The 26,823-nt window shown below is 41.4% G+C and overlaps 1 protein-coding gene across 1 annotated transcript; it reads left to right on the forward strand.

Moving 5' to 3' along the window:
- ADGRG7 (adhesion G protein-coupled receptor G7) lies at window positions 1-26,046 on the forward strand. Its single transcript, XM_074572553.1, is given in 17 exon segments — window positions 1-109; window positions 3,845-3,952; window positions 8,426-8,556; window positions 9,353-9,463; window positions 11,876-12,031; window positions 12,533-12,624; window positions 12,942-13,060; window positions 13,145-13,258; window positions 15,029-15,189; window positions 16,958-17,107; window positions 18,412-18,524; window positions 20,325-20,680; window positions 22,243-22,285; window positions 22,287-22,322; window positions 23,339-23,500; window positions 24,459-24,615; window positions 25,822-26,046. Coding segments are annotated over 17 exon segments (2,343 nt in total).
- The last annotated feature ends 777 nt before the right edge of the window (window positions 26,047-26,823 follow it).

A 26,823-nucleotide genomic window follows, 5' to 3' on the forward strand; every position in this document is an offset into this window, starting at 1 on the left:
ATGCCTTCACTCCACTGGGAATGAATATTGGTTGGAATTACTTGTTGTGTATAGACTGTGACCCTTTGGGCACTGTGTATTTGGCAGCTCATCCTCAGGTTTAAGGCAGGTAAGAAATATAATTCTGCTCCATTTGAGCTCTATTTGAGCTCATTGGGTTCTTTTTCCTTTCCTGAAGTATTTAAACTGGATTGCTGATAAACATTATTACATCTATGCCATACGCTTCTTAGGTGGAAACATTTTTCTTCTTACACTGATGTTTAAAGAAGTACCCCAAACTTTGCATTCTGCTGTAAAACGGAATAGGACGGCAAACACTGGTGTATTTTCCTTGTAGCATGTTTACACTGTACATGATTCCTCTGATTGATAGAGCTTTGAGAAATGTCTTGAAATTCTCTCACTCTTCTGGTAGAAATGTGATTTATTTTTTAAAAGACAAAAATAAAACTCTAGCTAGTCTAGTAAATTATATTTTGAAGAGGAAATATTTGGCTTTGTATCTGTTTATCTGTTTGCATGCATATAAGCAAAACATGCTGTGTAGCACCTGTTCATGTTTTCATTACAACTTGCATTATAGAAGAATTTGTTGAAAGAATATGGGAGATATCAGTTTGTGCATTCTATACCTGAAAATCAGGTCAATGCACCCCCTTAAGACACTTCTGTGTGCAAACTTGGAGCAGAAAAGTGGTCAGTGTTTCCTCTCAGCAAAATGCTCGCTATGTTGACACGATACAAAATTATTCAGGGACCTATATGCAAAAATTCATAGAAAGAATCAGATACTCTTGGGTGCTTGTCCAGCAGGGAGTCAGATATGATTGGAGACCAAGAAGCCAAGGGAAAAGTCCATATGAGGATACATAATGTTATATTTACTTTAAGATACATTATGTTATATTTACTTTAAGATATTTATTAGATGTTTGTACAGAGGGAACATACCCCGACCCAAGAAATGGCACATAAGTAAACAGCAATTATGTAACATACGTCAGTAATAACCTTTGCTAATATCAGTATATGCTCAGCTCTCTTTAACTTGATGGAGCTTAATCCAGATGAGGTGGGAGCTAAGTCTCGGTGCAGCTTGGGGATACCTCTGCTTATGTTCAGGATTTACACAACTGCAGGCAAAGGTACTGCTAGGAATTGGATTTAAACTGCAGCTACTTCAGGGATGGAGAATACCTCCATGCCCATCTGACGCATTGCTTGTTGTGCATAGTTGCAGCATTTCTTCTTTAGCCAAACTTTAACTGCAAGTATTAGCATTAACTGTTCCCACGATGTTTGATTAAAAAATCCCCAACAGTTCATGATGACATAGTATTATGCAAGAATCTTTTCGTTTTAGTTTAAAAATATATACGGTCAAAATCTATGTGATTCTTGAGATGACTAATGTCTGCAAAACTTAAAAGCCAAAGACAAATAAAAAAAAGATGTTTTCTGACTCTTAAAATAAAACCAGAAGAACCCCATGATTTTAAGCCAATGCCACAATTACTGGAGCCTGATGAGTTTTACTGTGTGTGGGGTAGACATGACTGCATTAATCAGCTCGGGAATTTGTATTTGTGAAAGACAGAGATTTCCCTCTGTGGGAAAAAAAAAAAAGCCTTACAACGGTACCTGAGACCTTGAACAGTAGTCTAAGAAATGTTACAAGGAAAAGACTAAACAGAGCCACAGTTTCGCCTAGCATTAAGAGATCCCACAAGCGTCATGTTGTTGTTGCAGAGGGACTCTTCTTGGGAAGGCAAAGGTAAGGCTGATGCTGTTTGCTGGCACCTGCTCCCTGCTACACGGGCTGTGTGGCAGCTGCGCCTGCACCTCCAGGGCTGAACGCTGGACTTTTTACCCCACTGCTTCGTGCTTTTCTGTTTTACTGCTTTCAAAGAAGCGCCAGCCCTAATCTTTTCACCTTTCCCTTTCCTTACGCTCCTTTTGCCCCGGCTGCTCCCCCGTCCTGCTCTTTGGCAGGCAGCCCAGGCTCTGCGCATTTGCAGGGCAGCACCGCTGCCTGCCTGGTTTTGGGATCCTTCCCTGTCACCTTCTGCCTGCCTGCTTTGGGACCACGTTCAAGCAAGATAAAGGCTTGGAGCTGTGCCACAGGTTTCCCAGCATTTTCTGCGTCCTCAGGCTCCCAGTCCGAAGCAGGCGGCTGAGCCCCGGTGTCACTCCTCTGTCCCATGGCCCCATGTGCCACATGCATGTGCCCGGCTTGTGAGCCAGCGCTGCTGGGCAATGGGGCAACAGCTGCCCAACCAGGCACCCAACTCCACTACATACAGGCGTTCTCCGCGGCTCCTTATCTTGGGCCACCCAGATCTCAATTGCTGGAGGAGTTTTCCTTTCCTTTCTGTAAGATTTCCAGTGGAGAGACAATGTGATTTGAAAAGCTGGTGGCCAGCGGAGTCATTACCTAGCGACACATAGATGTTATTCCACTCTCATCATAGAACATCTGGCTGTAATGTAGCTGAGACTGCCTGAAACACAAATGCTAAATAGCAACAACATGAGCAAGAGCCAAGTGATGTGTGCCAAGAACAGAATTACCACCGCCACGTGGCACATCCCCTATAGTTTGCAATAATCTTCCAGTTATATGAATCCCATTAAAAAGTAAGAAATTAGGCAATCTTTTTAGTTCAGTGAGAACATTAGAAATATACAACAGCACATGTGTTCCTGACAGCACTGTTTACTTTTGAATTTTCTGGCTCGGCTTTATTTGTCAGCATGTCAAAACACAGACACTACAATGTCAGATCAAATGGCAGTCCCGGGCTCCAGTTTTCTGCATAATTTCAAGGCACAGACGGCACCCAGTGCACAGGTGCACAATTTCCACCATGTACCTTTTGGGAAAGGATTCCAACTCCAGCCTTCACTTAGGGACTGGGCGAGATCAACTGCGACAAAGCCGTGGTCCGTGGAGATCCTCCAGGTCCTGGACCTATCTCTCAGAGCCCGAGGTCCATCAGCCCCTTCCCTGTTGCAATTTCTGCTGCAGAATACCCTTTAGCCATTCAAGATTTGCCAATCACTTTTTTTAAGAAACCGTAACATTTTCAGAGCTTGCCGAACACAGCAAATACCATGGTATGTTCCAAAATTTCTAAGATCTGCAATTTCTCTGCTATTCCTTATACTGTGTTTATTTGTTTCCTGAAGCTGCCACAGCCTGTGCAACAACTACTTCAAAAAAATCCCACTATTTCTGCTAAAAAACAGAATAAAAATCAGCAGCTGTCCTGGACTGTGGATAGAGGCTATGGCTGCGATTGAGGCACGCAGTTTTTTACCTGTTTTATCTTATAATGCCTAGCTTAAATCAGAGTATCTCTGTCTGATTCTTGGATGTGTGACTATCCATGTCCTTGTTACTGTTCCGGGTCCCCCAGCACTGAGAATCTGTGGCCCTGTTTTGCCTTCTTGCTCCAGTGAAATCCTGCAGAAGTAATCCGGGTTTTTCACAGGTTCAACAGCTTGAGCTTTTGGCAGCCTGGAGGCCCACACCGTCACTCCTGCTCGTCCAGCAGCTGCACAGAACTGTTTCCACCTACTTCATTGAGGGAACGCAAATTAATTTTTGAAAGCTTTGACCTCACATTCATGCCGTAGGTTTTAGGGGTAAGGAGGGACCAGTGACTGAGTACCTGGGAGAGACTGTGGGTCACACATATTTTTCTAGTTGAATATTTTTTAACTGAAGCTTCAAATAAATCATGCTTGTTTCTTCCCTTCGACAAATTAGACAGATACGTAAGTGCTTTTACGTATGTATTTATGAATATATGTATCTCTCGATTCTTTATTTACACAGACACTACGGAACCCGTGGCACCTCCGTGCTTCTGCCTCAACGGTGGCGTCTGTCGGGATGGAGCATGCCTGTACCCAGAGGAGTGGGTGGGATCTCTTTGTGAGATAGGTCAGTACACGCCAGGCACCATGGGCAGTTGGCATCATTTCTGGGAATGCCTCTGCTCTGGGAGGCTCCTGATTTTGCCTGTCCCCCCCGCCCCACCGAGACCTGCTGAGCAGGGTCGGATCCACGAGCAGTGACGTGGCTCTTTTTGCTAGGTGAGGCTGCATCCTTCACCCACTTCTGCTGCTCTTTCAAATGAGTAATATATCTGGGGAAGACATTACAGGTTTCAACTGTCTGTGGCCTGTTTCTAGCCAATTTGGCCTTTGTTTGAATTCCTTTGTTTGAAGATCACAGTGAGTTGAAACTCTGATTCAGACCTCAGTGGCCAGTACTGCCATGTCTGGATCTGCTAGTGTTTAAGGGACACCATCCAGCCCAGCACCCTGCAGGACAACGCCTGTCCTCAGCTCCTGCTGCCCCTGGCACTGGTTTTGGATCAGTCAAATTTCCAATGCCTGGCATAGCACTGGCCTGGTGGAATCCCATTTCAGTCCCCTCTGCCACAGCACAGCATCTCTGCACTGCCGTTAACTGGAGTTGGTGCTCCCAGCCGACGTTGGCAGGGTGCCGGCTCATGGAACAGCAGCATCTCCAGAGCTGGACGCCCCAGCTCACACTTTCCAAGCCAACCACCCACACTGTGGCCTGTGTGACACACGGATACACCGTCATGTGTCAGCTGCACCTTTGTCAAATGAACTCACATGTTTGGTCAGAAGGACATCGAGGAAAATATTGTTGGTGAAGACTCCTAGGCAGATGGAAACTTCAGGTCTCCCATGTCATTTCTCTTATGTCAGGATAGGTAGAACATCCAACACACAATGGCAGATTGGATGGGTTCACGATGGATTGGAACATTTGGGCAAAATGCTTCAGAGAAGTTGGCTTAAATAAAATAATCACGGATGGGATTTCAGCATTAGAAATAAACCATTATTATGACTTTGTAATCCCCTGTGTTCACTCCTCTGGCATTCTATATTTGATTTGCTGTGAATTGCCTTAAAGAATAGATTTTAATAACTGTAGTTATTAAAATACATGAGGTAAGAATGTTTGGAAAGGCATCATTAACTTGAAACATTATCAGACATTATTGCATTTACAAAATCAGAATTTTACTCAGTTTTTCTGAGGAACATTTATACATCCCATCTTATGCTGGCAGAGAGGAGGTGGGGGACACACGGTCAGTCAATCCAGTCTAGCCACTAAGATGCATAGCTCCAAACTACCTATGACGTTTGTCTCCACTCCACCAGCTAACAAAATAATGATGTATATTTTATGTATTGGGAATCTAAAGATGGATGTAGAACACAGAGGTGGGGGGCACTGAGGCATGATAAAGAGTGTGGGAACATAGTGCTAAAAGTGTTGGGGAAGCTGGAAGGATGTGCAGTTGGGTGTTGGGGGTATAGGGGAGGTGATCTGGTTTATTGCCAGCAGGAGAGAGCAGGGCGTACAGGGTAGACAACTTTTGTAAACCAATTACTTTTGTTCCAATGGTGATGGAAAATTTCCACTTGGCTCATATTTCACTCCTTTTGTACATTATGGCATGGTTATTTTCCTTACAGATCATAACAAAGGGCCTGGTTTTCTTCCTACTTGTGGTTTGCTTGGGTTTTTTTAAAATTCTGGAACAACTCTACCGAACTCAAAATATTTGCAATAATTTGAGATTTGCATCGCTGGGAAAAAAAGCACCAAACAATTTTATTTCAGATGGACTCTCTTTTGTAAGTCCAACACCAAATAGTATAAATATGTATAAAAACCAGCCCAAACCAGTTTCAGATCAAGGCTTGAATAACTAGAAAGATAAAAAATAAAGCTTCAATAGGTACTCATGTATTAATGCATATGTATTCATGCATGAATATAGCAACTTATTCCTGGCTTTCATCTGTCAAAAGGAAGGTGGGTTCACCACAGAAGTATTCAAATCCATGGGTCTAGACAGGATTCATTCAAGACTGCTGAAAGACCTGGCCATTGCCACGTGGGTCTGCTATCTGTCACCTATGGTGATCAAGGGAGGCCACAGAGAACTGAAAAAAAGGCCAACATTATGCCCACCATTAAGAAAGGCAAGAAGGAGGGCTGGGGGAACCATAAGCCAGTCAGGCTTACCTCAGACCCTAGAAGTATTATGGAGTGCATCCTCTTGGATTCTATTTCCATGCATGTGAAAGACAAGAAGACAATCAGGAACAATCAGCATGGATTTACAAAGGCCAAATAATGTCTGACCAACCTGATGGCCTTCTATATGAAATAAGTGGCTATGTAGACAACAGAAGAGAAACAGATGTAATATACCTTGATTTTAGAGGTGCCTTTGACACTATCTCCCTGAGAATTCTGATACGGTTGGTGAACATGTACAGGTTGGATGAGTGAACCGTTAGCTGGGTTGACAATGAACTCAACAGCCAAACTGAAAGGGTAGGGAATAGTGGCTCCATTGGAATATTGTAAAAGTAGAGTAACTTGCTGGTAGATACTAGGGCCAGTATCATTTAGTGTCTTCATCAAGACCTGAAAAACGACACAGCATGTCCTCTCAGCCAATCTGCAGACAATACTAAACCTGGGGCCGGGCGGAGGTATTGTTGACACAGTTAATGGCAGAGCTTCAATGCAGAAGAACCTTGAGAAACCTGAGGACCATGCCAACAGAAACCTCACAGTGTCCAACGAGGACAAGTGCCGATCTCCGTGCCAGGGACATTGGTACAGACCAGGAACTTGCTGGCTGAGGAGTAGCCCTGCTGGAAAGTACATGGGAGTGACAGTGGAGGCCAAGTTCAATATGAGCCAACTGTGTGTGTTCATTGCAAACAAGGCAGAGCAGCTGTGCTACGTGGAGGGAGTTGATGTATACTTTTACCCTCCCCTTCCTGACACTGGGGAGGCATCACTGCGAAATATGTGCTTAGTTTTGTCCCCTGGACCCCAGGCTAAAAAGACTTGGAGAAACTGGAGAGAGTCCAGCAGGTTTTGGTGAGGACGGTGAGGGGTGTAGGGCAGGTGGCCTACAGGGAGCATTTGAGGGAGCTGGGCTTGTCCAGCGTGGTGCAGAGGAGGCTGACAATAGAGCTTAATAGCAGCTTCCAGCAAACTGTGGGAGTTGCAAACAGCATTGAATCCAAACTCTTCTTGGTAGGACCAGATGGTAAAGCAAGGGGCAGCAGCCATAAACTGCAGTTTGAGAGGCTGAGATTAAGCATGAAGAGAAATGTTTTGGTTAGAAAGGAACAGTGTCACTGGAACATGTTTCCCAGTGAGGATGTGAAGGCTCTGTTTGGCCTAGATGCCCTCCAGAGGTTCTTGCCATCTCACATTTTTGAGAAACCTCACTCTGCTAATCACCTCCTGGCAAGTGAGGTTCAGGTATGATGCTATAATGCACACCTAATCTTTGCAGAATCATGCATCCTTATTTGTTCATAACCATTTCTGTAGAAGGCAAGTGTCATGGGAAACTGAGACCCTATAGAACCCAAGACCCACAGGAAGTTAATGGGACTTGGCAAGGAAGCCTGTGCCAGAACATGGAGAACACTCCAGGTCTCCCACACTAAGCCTCCCCCAGGACCCCAACCATAAGTATGCTTCTTTGACTCAGTCCTGCTGGTGGGACACAGTCAGCTGAAACGTGGTCTGAATTAGCAAAAATTAGCAAAACCAGGATGTTGCAGGTCCTAAGACCAAGCAAACATTTTCTGCCTGTCTGCTGCAGTATTTTTTCCAAGTGCTTGCAGCGTTGCAAGGTAAATTTGTGTTAAGTTATAGCAATGTGGTATGACATGAGAATGCAATAGGCTGCCGGACTGGCTCAGGCCACGGGTCCAGTGAGCTCACCATCCTGCCTTTAGACAGTACCAGTGAGCTCACCATCCTGCCTTTAGACAGTACCAGGTGCTTTAGACAGTACCAGGTGCTTAGACAAGGTGTGGGTTTTGGGGTGGCCACCCCGTCCCCTTCCAGCAGGCTGCAGGGCAGCGGCTTCCTGAATCTGCAGAAGCCGCATCCGACACATCATGGTTCAGAGTCACCAAAGGCCCGTCCCCCATTAATTGTCCAAACCCCATTTGAAGCGAATGTGTATTTTTGCCCCCTGCTGTATTCTGTGGCATTCAGTTACTAAATCTGGCTTCTGCCTGGGTAACAAGACTCTGGAAGTGAAGGTTTATAATCTTTTACAAATTTTCTAGGACCAAGGCAGGGAAAATAGGTGAGATGGCAAAAAGTATGGGCTTTTAGGGTTTCAGGGACTTCATAAATATAATTCGTAGCAGCTCAGCAGCTTGGCTTTAGACAATATTTACCCAACTGCTTTAATTTCCTTTAGGGCAAATGATTCAATGAGTTTCTATTGTCTCAATACTATTTTATTTTTGAAAATCGGTCCTTGAACTAAAAATATTTGACCTGGATATATTTTTTTTTCCTTCTGTGCAGTTAATTTCTGCGAAGCCAGTACTTACACAGCAAACATTTCTGAAACCATTATAAAAAACCTTACTTTTGAACGGATTATAGTGGGCAAATACGGCAACTCCATAGAAAAATGTGAACCTGATACTGTGAATGGTATGTGTTTCTTTGTTTTCACTTCTACTTCCCAAAAGTAAATGTACGGTTTGTGAAAGATGTCGGATTACTAGGCCAGATAAGAGGTTGGTGTTTGACGCCAGAACAGCATAGCTCAGGCAGAAGGAGCGCACACCTTTCCACACAGCTTTCTACCTCAAACGCAGAGAATTTAAGGTACGCACACACAGTCGTACCCATGCCTGTCTGGGACCAGGCTGAGAGTCAGTCAATATCTGCTCCTGAACAGCCTTTTGACAGAATAATAATTTAGTTATATCCTAATAGTTAGTATTAGGATTCAGGATGCTTTCCATCAACTGTGGTTCCATGAACTGTCTCAGCTTTCAGAGACCTTGTAGAGGAGTAAGCGTCGCATGGCTGCTACACGTACCCTTTGCATTTCTTTCAACGATATATGAATTATGTTCTTCAGAACATGGTAAAAAGTCTTTCTGCTAGGTCAGGGCTGGTGCCTGTGCCTCCTGTTTAAGAGATGTGTTTCTGCAGCTCTAGCGTAGCTAAATCTATCTGAATTTGGCATGAATAATGCCAGCCTCGCTGACAAGATTGTGTATAGGAGTATAAAACACATGTTCTAAAAAGAAAAATAACAAATTAAATAATTGATGGTCACTTGTAAAACTGAAAGACAAACGTTCAACATGCAAACAGAAAATAACACTGGATAGGGTGTCACACCCACAGTACAGTTTTAATTACCAATGAGGTCATGTGCATGGGAGTGAGTGCTTCCGTACTAAATGCATATCTTTCTGCTTTTACAAAATTATGGGTAACACTTCAATAGCGATCCGGATGTGCTTCAGAGAAGGGAGAATTCCTACTTTAGATCCCCCCAAAATTCTGAATTGTAATGAAAATCTGGACTCCCTAGCATCACAGGTAACTTAAATTACTATTTAAACAGTGTCTGAGATTCTGCATCATCCCAAGAAAAAAAAGAGATAGGAAATTGAGGCAGGTAGTATGTATGTGTTACATTTCTTAAACCTTTACAGAAAGCAAAATGAACAAACAAAGCCTTTTTCAGTGGCATTCTTAGCACATGCCTGCTTTGCAAATGGGATGAATTTCCAACAGTGATTATATTATTTTGCTTGGTTTTGCCTGAACACAGCATCCCGTTTCAGATTTCTTAACTGGCCTGCAATTTCCTCAGTCAGGTCCTCAGTTCACAGCAAAAAACCTCCAAGCGGAGGTGATGCTGACCCAGGATACCAAATTGGAGAGAAAGTGGAAGACACTTGGGGAATACTTGGCATGAGGGAATGAAGTGATGCTGATGCTGACATGTTAGGAAGGACTAAGAGTGAAGCCCTTCCATTCAGTCCTGTGGTCAGCTGGACTTCGGTCCCTCGAGAATTCAAATTCAAACTCTCTTCTATGAATGACAAACTCTTCCTGATTAAATCCTTAAACCCCTAAGCCTTGCTTTAAGGCTTTTAGCTCTGCCATATCTACAAAACACAGAGAGCTGAACATGACTAAGGACATTACAGACAGTCACTGCTTCTCTTCTTTTGCTTCTGTGCTTTGTTTCCTTATCGTTAGTGCAAATTGAATTTAAAAAAAAAAAAAAGAAAAAGAAAAAAAGAAACTAGCTACAGTCCCTTTAAATAACAGAAGTCCCTTTCATCGTGCGTTTTTGTACGTTCAACCCAACACTTTGCCTGCCTGGATCCTTTGGTGGGAAACCCTTGAGATCAAGATCGAGTTTTCCCAGTACACAGCCTCCGCTAAATGGTTCAAATGTCAAACCTTCTCCAAAGTAACATCTAATATTAGTAGTAGCTACTTCTAATGCTAATAAGATACAATTTAAGGCTGCCACGTAAGGTTAGTCTGCTGCCATTGGTAATTTGGGGTTTTGTTACGCGTTGTGATGTCGTGCTGCCATCTAGTGAGGCCGGGGCAGCTCCGGGTGCAAAGGGGAACGCGAGGAACTGGGAGGAGGAGGTGGTCATGCTAACGATCCAGAGCCCACGTTTGAAAGGATTTCATTCCTTTTAAATACAAATACTTACTCTGAATACAAGGTCATGCTAAAAGTCAGAAGTACGAATAGTGAAAACAGGCTTTCACGATGTACTGCTTGTTCGTGGTGCATATGCAGATGTTTTCAAGTCAAATAATAGCATCTCCAGCAATTAAAAGTGCAAATTTCCTTCCTCCTTATGCAACACAGTCACCTTTCTTTCCTACCATTCCAAGCTTTATAAACACTTCAGAGGTGCATGACTGAACTAATCTTGATTTTGATAGCTTCCCAAGATAAACAATTTGAGAACAATTCAGTTATTGAAGCAATTAATTTAATCTATTCATTGTCTGGATTAGAAAAGGGATGGATGATTTGATACACTGTTTAGTTGGTCTCCATAGCCTACAAAGGAAATTCTCCTGATGATTAGCAGATTTTCCATCTCTTTAAGTCTTATTGTTACTTAGCTATACCTTCATATACAGCTAATGCCTCATCTTTTTTTTGTATTTAGACTTTTAAGATACTATAGCCATTTATGCTCTACCCATTAAGTGCTAACTGACTCAAACTGGACCCAACCAGTGCTTCTAGCAATTCTTAGTATCTCCAGTACCAGAATATTTTCTTTGGTTTTTTTCTACATTTATTCCAAGCTGACACTATATACGAAGTACTGAAGTGACGATAATGTTCTCAGTTTAAGTCATGAGCACTGTGTTGAGAAGCACAATTATTCCAGATGACATTTCTCAAGTTCCTCTGATGGCCTTTCAAAAAATCCCATTCTGGTTATTTAAAGAATAGTGAAAGGTGTACAGAAGTTTATAGGCTCAAGACAAAGAGGAGATCTTGCTGCTGTTTACAGACATCTCATGGCGAGGTGTGGAGAATGATGGGGCCAGGCTCTTCTTCAAAGTGTGCAGTTTTAGGATCAGTAGAAATGGAGACAAGTGGCAATATGGGAAATTTCAATTAGATGAGAGAGAATTTTTCCCCTTTGAGGCTGGTCAAACACAAGCAGATTTTTGAGGGAGGTTGTGGATATTCAAAGAGAGCCCCTGAGCAGCCTGGTCTCAGTCAGCCCTGCTGGGCCAGGGGACCTCCAGGGCTCCCTTCCAACCCAGGGTACTCCAGGAGTCTATAAAATCATCCCCTAGACAGAATCTGCAACCACCATGTACTTGACATGAACAGAAATGACTTAGACCACCAACTACTTGTATATTTTGATTTTAGTGAGAATGTTATGGAAGTGCTGACTCTTTTTCTTTTTCTCCTTTTCCTTCTGTTGAATGGCATTCTCCTAACAGGTTGAAACTGCGGACTCTAGCAATGTTTTAGCTATTGCAAGTAACACTCAAATCCTCACCTCCATGCCAGACCAACTGACCACAGAGAACATCTCTGTTGCTACGAACATCGCAGTGCAGATTCTGAAAAAGCCAAATGTTTCAGAAGACTCCCAGGTGAGACTTATTAAGACTAAAGTAAGACTTTTGTGGCTTAAAATTTGGGATATCAATTCTGTCCCCCCTCTACCAGCAGAAGGAACACGCTCCTTCCTCTTATAGCACCACAACCAAACGCCTTCACTTTGCCATTTAGCGGAGTTATTTAAGTGGCCTTGAGTGCATACTTGTGGGATCACTGCTGGGTCATCTGAGTGTAAATTTGTTTCTCATCACCTGTTTAGGCTTGCGTATACCTGATCTTCTTACATGAGCATCATTTGATGCAAGTTAGTCATTTAAACCTTACTGTCTAAGTTAATAAAAGTGTGGTATTTATGAACCCATTGTCACAAAGGTTGTGTTCTCGCAAATGGCATCCTGTGCTTTGCTTACTCTGCTGTGTGCACTTTCAAGCAATGCTTATTAAGTGTTCTGACTTTGCCTGTCCATTATGTAGCACAGGGGGTGATTTATGTTAATTGCATTTGAATTTGCCTTTTTTTCTGCTTGTTTCAGGCATCTGTGGCAGTAATGGCTACAGTGAGCCAACTCTTGGATGCCAACGAAACAGAATTCAATGACAATAATCTTGTCAATGTTACAGCAAGGTAAATTTAGCTTTTGCCTTTTTTTTTAGATGTAGTAAACTACATTTTCCCCTCTGTTTCAGGATGAAAGTGGTTCATGGACAAGTCAAAACTTTTTTAGTGTTCAACTCCAACATGCAATTTCTTTGATTCAGTAGAGTTATGCCAACATAAACAATTTTGGCTGGATTTTTCTGCTTTGGAGAAAGGATGAGGATAGGGAAGGAGGAGCAGTTCCCGCTGGAAAACTGAATCAGAGAGGAAGCTCAGAAACTGAACCTATAGCCGTATATTAACAAATAATGGCAACTTTTTGCCCACTCGTTGTTTCAATGCAGCCTCATGAAAACAATGGAGGAATTCTCTTTCACTGCCAATGTCTCGCAGCCCAACGTTGCAGTCCAGTCTGCTCCACTGAAATTAAGTTCCTCTACGATTCTGTTTTCGGCACAGAGAGGTAGGTCTGTGTGTGTTGTTGGATTTACCCGGGCAAGGCGGTATGTACCATAAATCCTAATGCATCCACTGCTAATTTTTGCAGATAGAGCACCGGGATATTATCAATCCACAAAACTAGAAATACAGGAAAATGTCGATGGACTTATTGGTGACCTCAGTACTGAAGTTCAGATACTGTTCAACATTATAAATACCAGTAAGTTCTTTCTCCTACTGAAAACTGCACCTTGGAAAATTTTGAATGAATATTCACTAAAAGTCTCCTTTGGACCCCCCCACTCCTTAGCCAATATAAAGAATTATATGTTGTTATTTATACATGCTGATTCCATAAGTTTGTACAAGACATGCACATGTTAAATGAGCTGGATAATCTTATTTACAGATTAATGCACATGTACAGGTAATGGCCAGAATGCTTTTGGTGTTTAGGACTTTTTCATTTGTTTCGTTTTCTAAAACTGAGAATGTATTGAATCTCTGACTATACCTCTTCACACATCAAGATCAAGAGCTAGTACATATGTACCTCACCTGAAATCCAAAGACATCAATCATTTAAACTAAAATTACTACTACTGCCAGGTGTCAGCCAGGACATACACATCCTCACAACTATATATTGGGATAGTCTTTAGTGGCATGGTCACACAAGATTTTTCCAGATGTTCATTACTTACACTCTGCAGTGCTTGGAGGATAAATCAGTGTCACCCAGGAGAAAACAAAGCAAAACAAAACAGAAAAAAAACAACTTATAGTTCCTCTGCTTCATTTGCTGCAGAAGCTGGTGGGTGTGAGGGAGTTGAGCTTTGAACATGTGCATTTCTATGACATGCTAAAAATCGCAAGAGTTTTGGGCTGGGCATCTGAAACCAGCAGACTTGTGCTCAGTCTCTCTGTATAGTGACAGTAACACTAAGACAACAAAGCACAAGAGTGTAATGAAGGTGAAGCTTGTGGGGCGCTTCGACATCATAATGCTGAAGACTGTTCGTATACAAGCCCACGGGGAAATGAATAATTCAATCCTCTCAGCAGGGTTAGAAAAGACTCAAAGAGATAAATCAGGTAGCCCCACACACCCAGCAATGACAATTACAAAAACCACTGAATAAGTCGTTAATTGGCCGCTGTCCTTTCTGTTCACTGCTTCAGACAACAATCCAGTTGAAAACCAGTGTGATCCTGTAATTAAAGTTTTTATCCTAACGGTTGTATATCATAACACTTCCCTCAAGAGAGCTAGACTGAATGTACAGCTTGTCTTAAAAAAAAAGATTTCATCAATGTTATGCACAATTATGACATTTTGTAGATACAGTTACATCAGTCTCTCTTGATGATCAAATCCGAGAGATCAAATCAGTCTCTCTTGATCTTAAAGACAAAGTATAAAATCAAGAACAAAATACATGATACAAACCAGGATTTTTACTTCCTCACTTAAGCAACAATTAAGACTGGTGATTTAAATCACTTAGATGAAATGTCTCTAATTTGGTAGAAGAGTGTAAAAGAAACAGAGTCCAAAAGTGGGATCTGAAGGCAAAATTCCAGCCAACCTTTTTTGTCCTCTGACTTCATTCTAAGTGTAAATGTCCCTGGTGTTACTATTTCTTATTTAGTGCTATTAAAAGCCTGGCCATTTAGACTGTGTGTATATATTGGGATTTAGGATATTATTTTCCTCATTACCAGTATGTTTTTATATTTTTCCCTAGAAATGACATTAAGAGAAAGGTAAAAATTATTTTCACACTCCAACTCAGCAAAAATTGAAGATGACTCTCTTGAGATTCATGGAAAAAGAAGCTCTTCTCTACTTCTTAACTGGATTCTAAATAAACATCTAAACAAAAATCTGCTGTAAATACTGGATGTGTGAAACAGCATAGCGTAGGCTTCTTCAAAGGTTTCTCTGATATCTGCTATCCATAACTACTTTGCTGTTTGCCTCATGAAGGTTCATCAGACAATGGAAGAGTTGGCTTTGTCCTGTATCAAAATGACAAACTCTTCCAGTCAAGGATTTATCATAGTCGCAGTAGTTTCTCCAAACAAATCGTCTCTGGCAACATTGATAATAGAAATTTCAGCGGTGTTGAAATAGCCTTCAGTCCCAAGGTAAGCTTCCGTAAGAAATGCCATGTTCAGTTTGAACCAGAGGCTGCCCTTGCCCTACTACCTGTCTTCGGGGCTTAGGGAAGGAGACTCAACCAGAGAGGGGTTTTTTGGCATACTGCCTTGATTTCTGGCAATAAACAGTTGAGAAAATTTGTGGGATGTACAGGCAACATAAGCGAAGGGTATTTAGATAACATGACATAGAAAACATTTTTCAACTTTTGTATTTAACACCTGATATTACTGACTCAGTACTGCAAAACTAGGATGTTGGCAAGCAATACTACATTCCATAAAAAGTTATAGGTATACCAGAGTGCATTTTTCCTAGGTTAGATTCATCCTAAATCAAGAATGAAAAAAACCAGGTCCCTGGAGAACAATTTTTCTTTCCATAAGACTGCCAAAATTTTCTTTCCATAAGACTATCAAAAACAAGAAAAAGTGAACATGACTGGCATAGTCCAATACACCCACCAATGTGGGGAGTGTTCATTTTTCATACTATCTTTTAACTCCTGCTTCCAGTTAAAGTCATCGTGTGCTTTGTTTTGGCTTCCTCCATGAAGTGATTTCAGATGTTACTGCTTTCTTGCAGGAAATGCTCTATGTGAGTGCCCATTTGCCCAAATAACTGAATCTGTAGATAATATGTACTCATGTTTAGCATGGTTTCTCCAGAAAACCATAGTTGGCTTCTTACAATATTTAACAAAGGTTTTAAGCTCAAATACACATGTATGATAGATCAGTAATCGTCACCACAGAATCACAGAATGACAGAATGGTAGGGTTGGAAGGGACCTCTGGAGATCATCTAGTCCAACCCCCCTGCCAGAGCAGGGTCACCTAGAGCAGGTTGCACAGGAATGCGTCCAGGCGGGTTTTGAATGTCTCCAGAGTTGGAGACTCCACCACCTCTCTGGGCAGCCTGTTCCAGGGCTCCATCACCCTCAAAGTAAAGAAGTTCCTCCTTATGTTTAGGTGGAACTTCCTATGCTCAAGTTTGTGCCCATTACCTCTTGTTCTGTCACTGGGCACCACTGAAAAGAGCCTGGCCCCATCCTCCTGACACCCACCCTTTAAGTATTTATAAGCATTGATAAGGTCCCCCCTCAACCGTCTTTTTTCCAGACTGAAAAGACCCAAATCCCTCAGCCTTTCTTCATAAGAGAGGTGCTCCAGTCCCCTAATCATGGACCCATACAGTTAAGTGATCTGGGAAACGTGTCATTTCTAAGGAAATCACTAAAACAAACTTAGAATTGCTTTTTTTACTCCTACTTTTATTCCTCATTTCTAATTGAACTACCTAGTACTGTGAACTGTTGCTTGCACTACTTATTTCCACTTCAAGCTGCTCATTGCTTCTTAAAAAGCAGTTCTAATTGCAGTAGCCTGCAGAAGTATGCTGTCTGAAAAGGACTGCATGCAGATTGACTGCTGTGCTGCAGCAGGGGAGGGCATTCATGGCATTTCTCATTGTTTGCTTCCTGTTACAGCGTGGATTCAGCTCCATAATTACCTGAATAATTCACAGAAATGGGTAATTCCATTGGCAATCTTGACTGAGAAAGGCACACAAAGTTCAAAATGCCAAATTATGCTGTTACTGATATCGTTCATAAGGTTTACTGGAAACCCCGTAAATGTCTTAGTAGCCGTCAGCCCCCCTTTCAGAGGTTAATTGTCAGGGCACGCCGTTTGCTGGTGCGTATCTGTTTATGTTTCTGTAGCCACTTTTTCTCCTTGCAATCCCAATCCCTAGTACAACACATCCGAACTGCAGCTGCGTGATCATGCCTGTGTCTTTTGGGACTACGCTGTCAACGACTGGAGCACCGCCAGCTGTGCGAAAAGAAGAGACCAGTTCTTGAAATGCAGGTGTAACCACACTACTAATTTTGCTGTCCTGATGGTAGGGCATTGTCCTTTCTTGAAGGGGAAGAGTTTGGGGTTTGTTTCATTTGTTTGATTTGTTTGTTTTCAACCGCAAGACCAGAGTGCCAGCGTAAGGGCGTAAGAGGGCTGAGCTGGAAGGCACAGGGGTTTAAGGTGTCCCCACGTACTTTTTTCTATCCTGTGGGAGAGCTGGCAAACTGGGGACGTGCGAGTTGCCCCCAGCCTGCTGGAAAGCTAAACGCATTGGCCAGTCCTGCTTTCCTCTGACAGAAACTGTGGCTGTGCCCGACCTGCCTCCGCACCCCAGCAGCGGAGAAAGGGCTGGCGCGGTTCGTCCCCTTTGCTCAGCCGTGGTAGCCTCCAGCTCTGCACCTCCGCTGCTGCAGCTGGTTGTTAAAAAAGTGTTATGGCTAAAGTGCCCCAAGACGAACAGTAGAGTAGCCTGGGATCTGGGCTAGCTGTGGCACTGCCGTCTGCTGGGTAAATAACTCGAAGTATTTAGCATTAACTACTTCCTTTGCCTATCTGTTTACAAAAAGCAACCACTCTAAATATCAAGCCTGCTGCCATTGAGTTTTACGTATTGCCTTCTTGTACTAACAAGACTATTTAGGAATGACTCTCTGACATTTGTTATTCTTTCAGTATCTGTTTCAGCTTCTCTAAACAAAACACACCCTGGATAAAATCACGTCTGTGGTCGCTGACTTCAGCAGCGCCACGATTTCAGAGTTTCTTTTTACTCTGACTTCACAGAACAGCATTTCCATACTTTACTATTTACTTCTTTCTGTACTTTCCTTTATCGTACGCATGTCCTTATTGCACAAAATGACTATATTCTAGAGGGGATTCCCATCTTTTTATGCAAAGACAATGGTATTTTCTGCTTCACTGAAGACATTTACTTGCTGTTTTACTGTCACTATACAAACAAAGACTGGTTTTTGATTTGTAATTCTTCGTAACATCTTACCTTAGACCTTATCCTCAGAAGCCAAAATTCAGAATGCACACCAACATGAAAAGTTAAAGCTACTTTTTCCAGTCTCTGTCACCTTGCATTTTTCTATGAATAATTTAATCAGCTATTTTGCTAAATATTTGATTGACATTGTTATGCCTCTTTTTGGAGTTCTTCACACACTTTTCTAGTTTGGAGGCCCAGAATAAATTTGTGTGAACCGAAAATTTTGACAGTGGCTAGCAACAGTCATAACTTAACTAAAACATTTTTGGGTTTATGTGCAACTAGAAACACAAATTTTAAAAAGAATTTTATCTCTTCTCATCTTGTAACTGAAACAATTTGTTTTCTAGGCCTTTCAGATCAAATATAAATATGCAAAGCCTTTGGAGTATATTTCTTACGTTGGTGTTGGATTGTCCGTGGCTGGACTGGTCATTACCATTTTGTTTCAAATACTCACTAGGTAAGGGTGAAGATGTAAAACTGCAAGTATTTTATGCTAAGTTACAATATTTTGCTCTGTATAAAGTTTGAGGGAAACAAAGAGAGTAGCCAGTTTAGAACATATTGCAATACTATTGATCAGCAAATAATATTAAAAAAAAAAAGAGCTAATTACGTAGCTAGCTTGGGAAGTAACTGTGTCTCAGTGGTTAAAGTGAAGACATGAGAGTCTCAGCCATGCCACTCACCTAGATGAAAATTTAACCTTCCTATTGATGTTAATCTTTAAAAGTGAGGAGAGAGATAGATAGATATGATTATTATTCAATAAATCCACCTTGAAAAATGTGAGCTTTGAAAATAAATGATATAACAAGAGTATGGAAGAGCTCAGTATGGTAAAAGGCCAAGCCTTTTGTAGGAAACACTGGGAATGTCTGCTGAAAAGAAAAATCCTTCCATCACTTTGACAGGGCAGCTCACCAGCTACAGGATAACAAAGCAGACAGCATATGCTACTGAGGATCAAGTCAAGGGTTGATCCTTTTACCATGGGCTCCCTTCACCATGTTCAATGTCCAGGTAGTGTCCCAAAGTGATATTTGTCCCATCTACACGGGGTAAGGGTGGTCTGCCATTTCTGTCACATTTCATGTCCCCCGCTGCCTTGCTGATGTCTCTGTTGGCCAGTCAGTTGGCAACACAGACCCAGCGCTGTATTATAGCTACACAGGTCCATGCTACACATTGAGGTGCTCAGTTCATTACTCACACTTAAAAATGTATAACAGTATTCCACCACCAGCATGACCTCCTTTTTATTTTCGTGTATGCCCTGTACCCTGGTATTACAATGTCTAATCAGTTATCTTTTTTCTAGACAGTTACCAGTATGCCTGTTACATTGGTGTCTTCATTTAAGGCTAGTCACTTCAGTCTACTCTTATCGCTTAGACTTTTAGCATTCATGTAGAAGCATATATGTTGTTCCTCAGGTTCTCTTCTTGCTAGCCTATTTAAATTTTACTCTGCTTTCTGATGTCTATTTGACAGTTTCTATACTCTATTGCCTTCTGTTTATAAAATGCCTGAAGAGGACAAATGATTTCAAAGCACCATGATTATACAGCAATGTAGGTTATGCACACTGCTTGTGCTACAGTTTTACTGCGAGTCACTTAATTCAAATACAATTACAGCAAACTTCCCTGATGGACGTGCCCATGATTAATTGTGTCACGTGATTCCCCCTTGAACGAGGAGCGAAGTCATGCCAGCAGAGTTGTAGTTACCATAGATGAATGCATGTTTCTCATCCTGCTTGCACTAATGTAGATTTGGAGCAATTCCATCAAGGTCAATGTATTTACGATTGTAGGAGCTTCCAGACTCTGCCTTTTAAATGCATTTATAAAACAGTGTTTGGAAGTGGTGGTTTTTTACTCTGTTGTACCTTGAAGAGTGCTTAGAAATACTCGTCTCATGCTATTTGACCTCTTAACACTGAAGAAAATGATTCTAAAAAGAGCAGAGTGGAAAAAAGAAAATGCATCCCAACTGCTGTTGGAAAAGGCCCAGTCCTAACAGGTGCTGGGTGTTCTCTGTTCTAGTTGAAATCAGACAAAACTGATGGATTTGGTAAGGTGTCTGAGAGTAATGATGGTGTAGAATTCTGCAAACAAGTTATTGCTTTGTTTTCTCTCTGTATTAAAGATTGCACACTCTAGCTTGCTTTTAGTATCAGTGGAAATGAGGAAATAATTTGCAATTTTTCTTATTTTGTCCTACTTTTTTCTCCTAAACGTATTCCTAACAACAGGAAAACTCGAAAGTCGTCTGTAACGTGGATGTTAGTGAGTCTCTGTTTCTCCATGCTCATTTTTAACATCATCTTCATCTCTGGAATTGAAAACCAAAATGCCAGGAATCACGCCAGCAATACCACCAGCTACTACCAGCAATGTGATACCGCCAGTAACACCTTACTCACGTCAGACATGGTAGATCCCCCCACAGACTCCTGGTGTACGACCGTGGCTGCCCTGCTGCACTATTTTTTGTTGGCGACTTTTATGTGGACGGCACTCAATTCTGCCCAGTTGTACTTACTGCTGCTCAGAGCCATGAAGCCCCTGCCTGGCCGCTTCCTCCTAACCATGTCAGTAATCAGATGGGGTAAGATTTAAAGTCGTCTATATGGCAACTCTTACCAAAGTATCAGTACATAGTACATTCAGGGAGAGTTGTAAAGATAAGAGATCAGTAGCGAGCAATTATAACCAGTGTCTCTCTGGGTTGGCACAACGTGATTTAATAAATAATCTCCTGTTACTGCTCACACTACTGGTATAAACTGAGCTTCTTTTCCTTGTCCTGATACAGCACTGAAACTGAGAGCTTGTTCACTGGCAGCATAAGTCTGTTATGTGCAGGAGAAAATTTCACAGAAATCAAGGCATTCAACAACCTGTTTCTCCCAACTAAGTAAAAAAATCTTTCGGATACAGTAATTGCATATATGGACTGAAATTCTTCATTTAGATGTCTCTGAGACTGCTCATGATCTCAGCCAGAGCCTTGCATAAATCCAAAAGCAAGGAGTGACTGACATTATTTGTTATGTATTATTTATTAATAAGCAAAGAGCACGTTCTTAAGTCAGTACAGCAGTCAGCAGCAACATTGCAAGCTGAAAGGGAACTACTTGGAGGACTAAAAAATGCAGACAGATGCCCACTAGGTAAAGTAAAAATCTCAGCCTCCTTCAAGAACCTCTTCTAATACAGCGCAGGAATACCTGCCTTTTCCACGTTGTGTATTCATCTTGTGTGGTGTGTTGTGTCTGATGGCATCCACCAAGTGGTTTCAGATCCTGATCATTTCATTATCATGTTTTGCATTTGGGTGGAGGTAGAGGCAATTCCTATAAAACCTTTAGAATTTAGACTGCACGTGCAAGCCAGAAAATGTTCAGCAAAAGCTGCCTGGCTACACATCACTGTGGTCCACGTATATTCGCATGATAGCACAGCATGAGGTTCTTCACTGTGTCCTGTGACTAGTTACACATGTCCAAAACAGCATGATTCTGACTCACTGCCTTTCAGATCTACTTTGAGAGCACGGCAAATACTTAGCAGTCTGCAAGATCTCAATTAGGGCTGAAGGACGAACAGACTTTAAGAAGCAAGTTTATTTCCCAGATAAACACTTGTATGGGAGGCTCCTTCCCGTGAGATGTGCTGCTTAGCAAACAGGTAGGCAGGAGAGATGGAAGACACGAAGTGAAGCAAAGGCATTGAGGAAGCAAGCCCACACTGCCATGTTTTTGGAGGGCAAAAGTGACACTCTGCATCAAGCTAGTACGAAATGTAATGATGCTTGGTGCAGAATTTTCTGGAATTAGTTTCTCACTGCTGACAAGAGGGAGTGGGTTACAGCACAGGAAGGAGTTTCCTCTGTCACCGTTGGTGTTGCCTCTGGAGGCCATGTTGAAGTTCTTTAACGGCAAAAATCAGCAGGTCATAGACATGAGATGTCCTCAGAAAAATAGTGCTCACAACCCTCAGCCCTGCCTTTTCTCTAGGCTATGGAAAACCCACTTAGCTTAGTGCAAGGCAGATGAAACAGAGCTCTTAAAATCTATGGATTTTAGGAGACAAGAACCTTTTTGTGTGGAAGGGAGGTATGGCTATGCAACTGAACAATAAAATGCTAATGTCTCTCCTATTAATTAGGTATCCCTGCTGTAGTAGTTGCAGTAACACTTGGAGCTACTTACAGAAGGCAAAGCTTTAAACTATCGTCAGGAAGAATTGTAAGTTCATGTATTATTACACTTGCTATCCCCCACCTTTTGTGATGGCTTATTATTAATACAATTCTAGATTTATTGTTGGTATACTATTTTGTGTATCTAAGTACTTAAAAGAAAACAAAACTCTTCACTCAAGCTAAACATTCACTACAAGAAATTGCAGTTTCTCCTTACTAACGCTTTAGGATACTGGATCCACATGTGCCTGGAATCCTCTGAGAGGTCCCCAGTGACTTTAAATGGAAGCTGTAGACGCTCTTGGCCTAACTGAAATTCAAGACCTTCATTTGAGTGCATAACTGCATTTCAGCACCTAAACTTAATCCTCCCATTTATGTAAAATCTTTCTGGCCAGCATAATGATATCCCTATTTACCCTGTGGTTTTGGTATCGGTATTTGAGTGCCCGCATACCAAAGCAGGCTCTCAGGCTTACAATGGACCTTGGTGGTAGCGGCTGATACAGAAGAAAGGTAGACTTCTTTTGGAAATGTAAACACGAAAGTCCTTCCACATGGTGGCCATCTTATGGTACTTATTTAGCGAGTGTTGACTGCTAACTTGATATTATTTGGCAATGAATAAACAGAGGTAAAGGTTAGTGCAGGATAACCCTGTCGTCCTGAAGTTGCCCCTGTTTTTGTTTCAGCCTTTCTCCATTAGGTCTCCCCTATTACTCTTTACCTCTACTATAATATATACTCTAAAGATAAACTTGCATATGGTGACCAGATACCTATTTGATTAGCTATATTGCACCTTATTATAGTTTGTTTGTCTATAGTTTGTCTATGCAGTTTGATAAATCATTTTGCATTCCCCAGAGAAAGAGAAGCATGATTGAAAGCCCTTAGTTCTCAAGGAATGGTTGCCTTTCAGAGATGGGTTAACAAGACCTAGAGAGCCCTATGAGGTCTTTCACGATGAAAAGTGGAGTATTATTTTGGTTTTTCTTTTGGTATTCTGAATCATGTGTCTAACAAATCTTTTGAAATGGTCTCTCTTCATATTAAAAGCTGCTGGCTTGCAGCACTGGATCAAAATCAGAATTTCAGTGTGCAAAAGCCCATGTTGTGGTCATTCCTCTTGCCAGTAGCACTCATACTCCTGTTTAACATCATCGTCTTCATCAAGATCAGTGTCTCTGTGATATGGAAGAAGAACGAGAATTTGACAAGGTGAGATGGCATACGAGTCCTCAGATCCTTCAGCAAATGTATTCCTTGGTCCCTTGGCACCAGCTCAGACTTTCTTGCCATAAACTCAGATTTTTGACAAAATCTTTTGTTTTAAAGAAAGGTATACTAAAAGCAGTCAGAAAATGAATTCCATTGTTGCAATGGGTCAGACTTTGTTCAAGTGCATATCAGTGAACACTTTTCAGGCTTTTGCCCCCTTTTTTTAGGCACCAATTTAAATCCATGTAAGTGAGACCAGAGCTGGGTCCAGCCAAGTAAGAATTATGAATTTCTCAGCACCTCTGAACGCCAGGCCAGTTCTCTAGCAGCTCTGAAGCACATTTACTTGCTCAGTGTTACCTCAGCACTCTGTGTATTGTCACAGGCTGTATGTCACCAACTCTGCAGTGTACATTGTATTATTTAAAAGGGGATTGCTTTTTTTATTAATGCCACAGAACCGACCTGTTCAACAAAACCGCACCATTTCTTCATTCCTTTTATGGACAATTTTCACAGTTGGAACAAAGTACCTTATCTGACTTCCCTCAGGCTTGAGAGAAACTGGATATCCAAAATTTCCTGGCAGCTTATTCTTATATTGAAAATTAAGCACACTGGATTGAAGTTATAAGCTTTCTAAAAAGCTTATAATAGCTAACATGCTAACTTTCAATGCTTCTTGTTTCATTGGTAGACCTCACTTTTTTGTTACAGAAAGATACATCTAAGCTACATACTCCAAACACAAATTATTCTGATAAACTTGGATAGATTTCTTTTTTTGGATTTCTTCTCTGGATGACATGTCAAACAAATGTAGGGAGGTGTATGTTCTCAACTCAGCTGAATAACACATCTTTGCAATATAGCCCTGAATAAATAGAAAGTTTAAAGCTCAAAAGGTTATTAAATGGCAAAGGGAAAGAATTAATAACTTCTGTGTGTGTGTTTCTAGGAATAAAAAGGATTCATTTACGAAAAAGATGATCGGCACCATCTCTATAGTGGTAGTGCTCGGAATCACCTGGACAATAGGCTACTTCATGTTAATAAGTCATGAAGGAACAAGTCTTGTTTTCAGCTATCTGTTCTGCATTTTCAATGCTACTCAGGTAATGTATTTAGCAATTCTGAGACTAAGAACTGAGATAACGAAAAAAAAATAATGTTGGATTTATTTGTTCTACAGCTTGGTATAGCCTGGGAAATTGTTGGAAAGCAGGTACTGGGATTCAGAATTTTTGTTCAGAAAGGGATGTTATCCTTCTGGTCTGTCACTCATAAAACTCTTCCCATTGTGCAAATCAATGCAGGGATTTATTCCAAGGTCACCATTGAAAAGATCTTTCTGTCTGAGTGGCTTCTCTTCTACCAAATCACATATAAAATTATATTCAGAATGAATATCATGAAAAAACTTCAGTATCAGCTGTGGGAAAGAGTCCCAGGGAAGTAACTGGCAAGAACTTCATGGCTTGAGACCTTTCACAATGATCCTGGATAAGAGCCTACAGGAATGTGCCTGCCTCTTTTCCCCCCACGGCCCTGCTGGGTTCTTGGCTTTCTGTTCACACAGGGCATATGAAGTGTGAAGTACTTGGAGTAACGGATCCTTCATTATTACACCACTGAATATTTTCTACAAAACAGCTAATTGGAAATATGCGAAAATCCCCCCATCCCCCAATATTAAATTGTTTACTATCAGTTTGATCGACTGAACACTGAGGGCCTGTACACCAGTGGGTATCAGATCTGCAAACTCTCTGTCCAAAAAGTCCTGAGGTGATTATTACTGCACTGACGGATGGATTATACCCGTGATTTAAAACTGAAAACATGAATAGGGAACAGAGATCCATTTATTTAAAACCATGAGCCTTTTTTTAAAAAAAACCCCAAAACAAACAAGAACAAACCAGGATACTCCTGATTAATTGATTAATCCTTGAATGAGAATTTAGGAGAACAAGTATAGAAATTTTGAAGCCCTGCTTCCTTCCATGAGTGTCTGATCAAATTGCTGATAGGGCACACCAGCCACATTTAATGCTTATGGCATGCTCAAGCAGGTCTTACCTTCATCCTATCCAGCAGAGGGTAATGCTAGATAATCCATTACAAGGTGCAAATGAGGCAACTAGAGTTGCAAATCCATACTTACATGGAATAATTTTCCTATTGAAAGTACTTCTTGTATTCAAGGTATTAATTGCTGAAAATTATTTTGTGGTTGTTTTTCAAGTCAAACAATATTGACTACTCTCTTCTGGTTTTATCAGCAAAATAGTAATTCCACACTTCCATTTATTTTATAGGGACTTCAGATTTGTATTCTGTACACTTTCAGATCACCAATCTTCAAGAAAAAAGTTTCCGAAGTGTTGCCTATTTTCCAGGTGCCAGAGGTACCACTGCATCTGCATTCAAAAACCTACCACCTTTCAAAATCGCAGCCTGCAAATCATTCACAGCAAACTTACAGATCCACCCAGACTTTTTCAGACAATATTTCCTTGACTACCTTCCCTAACTCGAGTTAGAAACCAGTAAATACATGAAATATAATCCTGCATTTTTCATGGATTGTTTTATGTAGATCTCACAGGTATGTTGAATGACAGACATACTACTCCAACTGCAGGTTGCTCAAAATAGATTATAAACCAAGACCACCAGGAGTCAAAAGCAGGACCACACGCTAGCAAGACAGAGTGACTGTTAAGCAGCAATGCAGCACTAGATCCTCTCACTACTACTTGTACTGCACGTCACCGAGGAAGGTCTTTGAAAGGGGTTGAGGTTATTAATAGTTTTATATTACAGTACGGATGTATAGAAATTGCTCCATTCATGCCCTTCTCATTTTTCAGGCCTGTTGAACACGTTTACCTAGCCTATGCACTGTAGCTCTCCTCTCCCTTTTGAAAGAACAATTTCAATTTGATTAGAAGCTGAAAGGCAAATCAACAAACAGCACAGTTCTTGTTAGCTCTGGGTCCAAATTCTACTTACTGCTTCTGTAATACGTTGCCTTGGTCTTTACAGAAGAAAACTTGTATCTTACAATGGTCTTTTAAATTTCCCAGCTAAAAATTCTTTATTATAAATGGCAATTAGACAAAATATTCTGTTTTCATATGAGAAAAAAAAAAATATGTTTCAAGAAACAGGCTAGGAAAGAAATTCTTTATAAATATGTAACATAGGTCCCATTCGCATCACCCCCAGCATTAGCCTGCAATAGGAAGCACATTGGCTTTCGGAGGCAGATGGGTGCTACCAGAATAGCAGCTGGAGCGCTTCAGTTAGCACCCTGC

This window comes from Larus michahellis, chromosome 1 (genome assembly GCF_964199755.1).
Source record: "Larus michahellis chromosome 1, bLarMic1.1, whole genome shotgun sequence".
Taxonomy (NCBI): Eukaryota; Metazoa; Chordata; class Aves; order Charadriiformes; family Laridae; genus Larus; species Larus michahellis.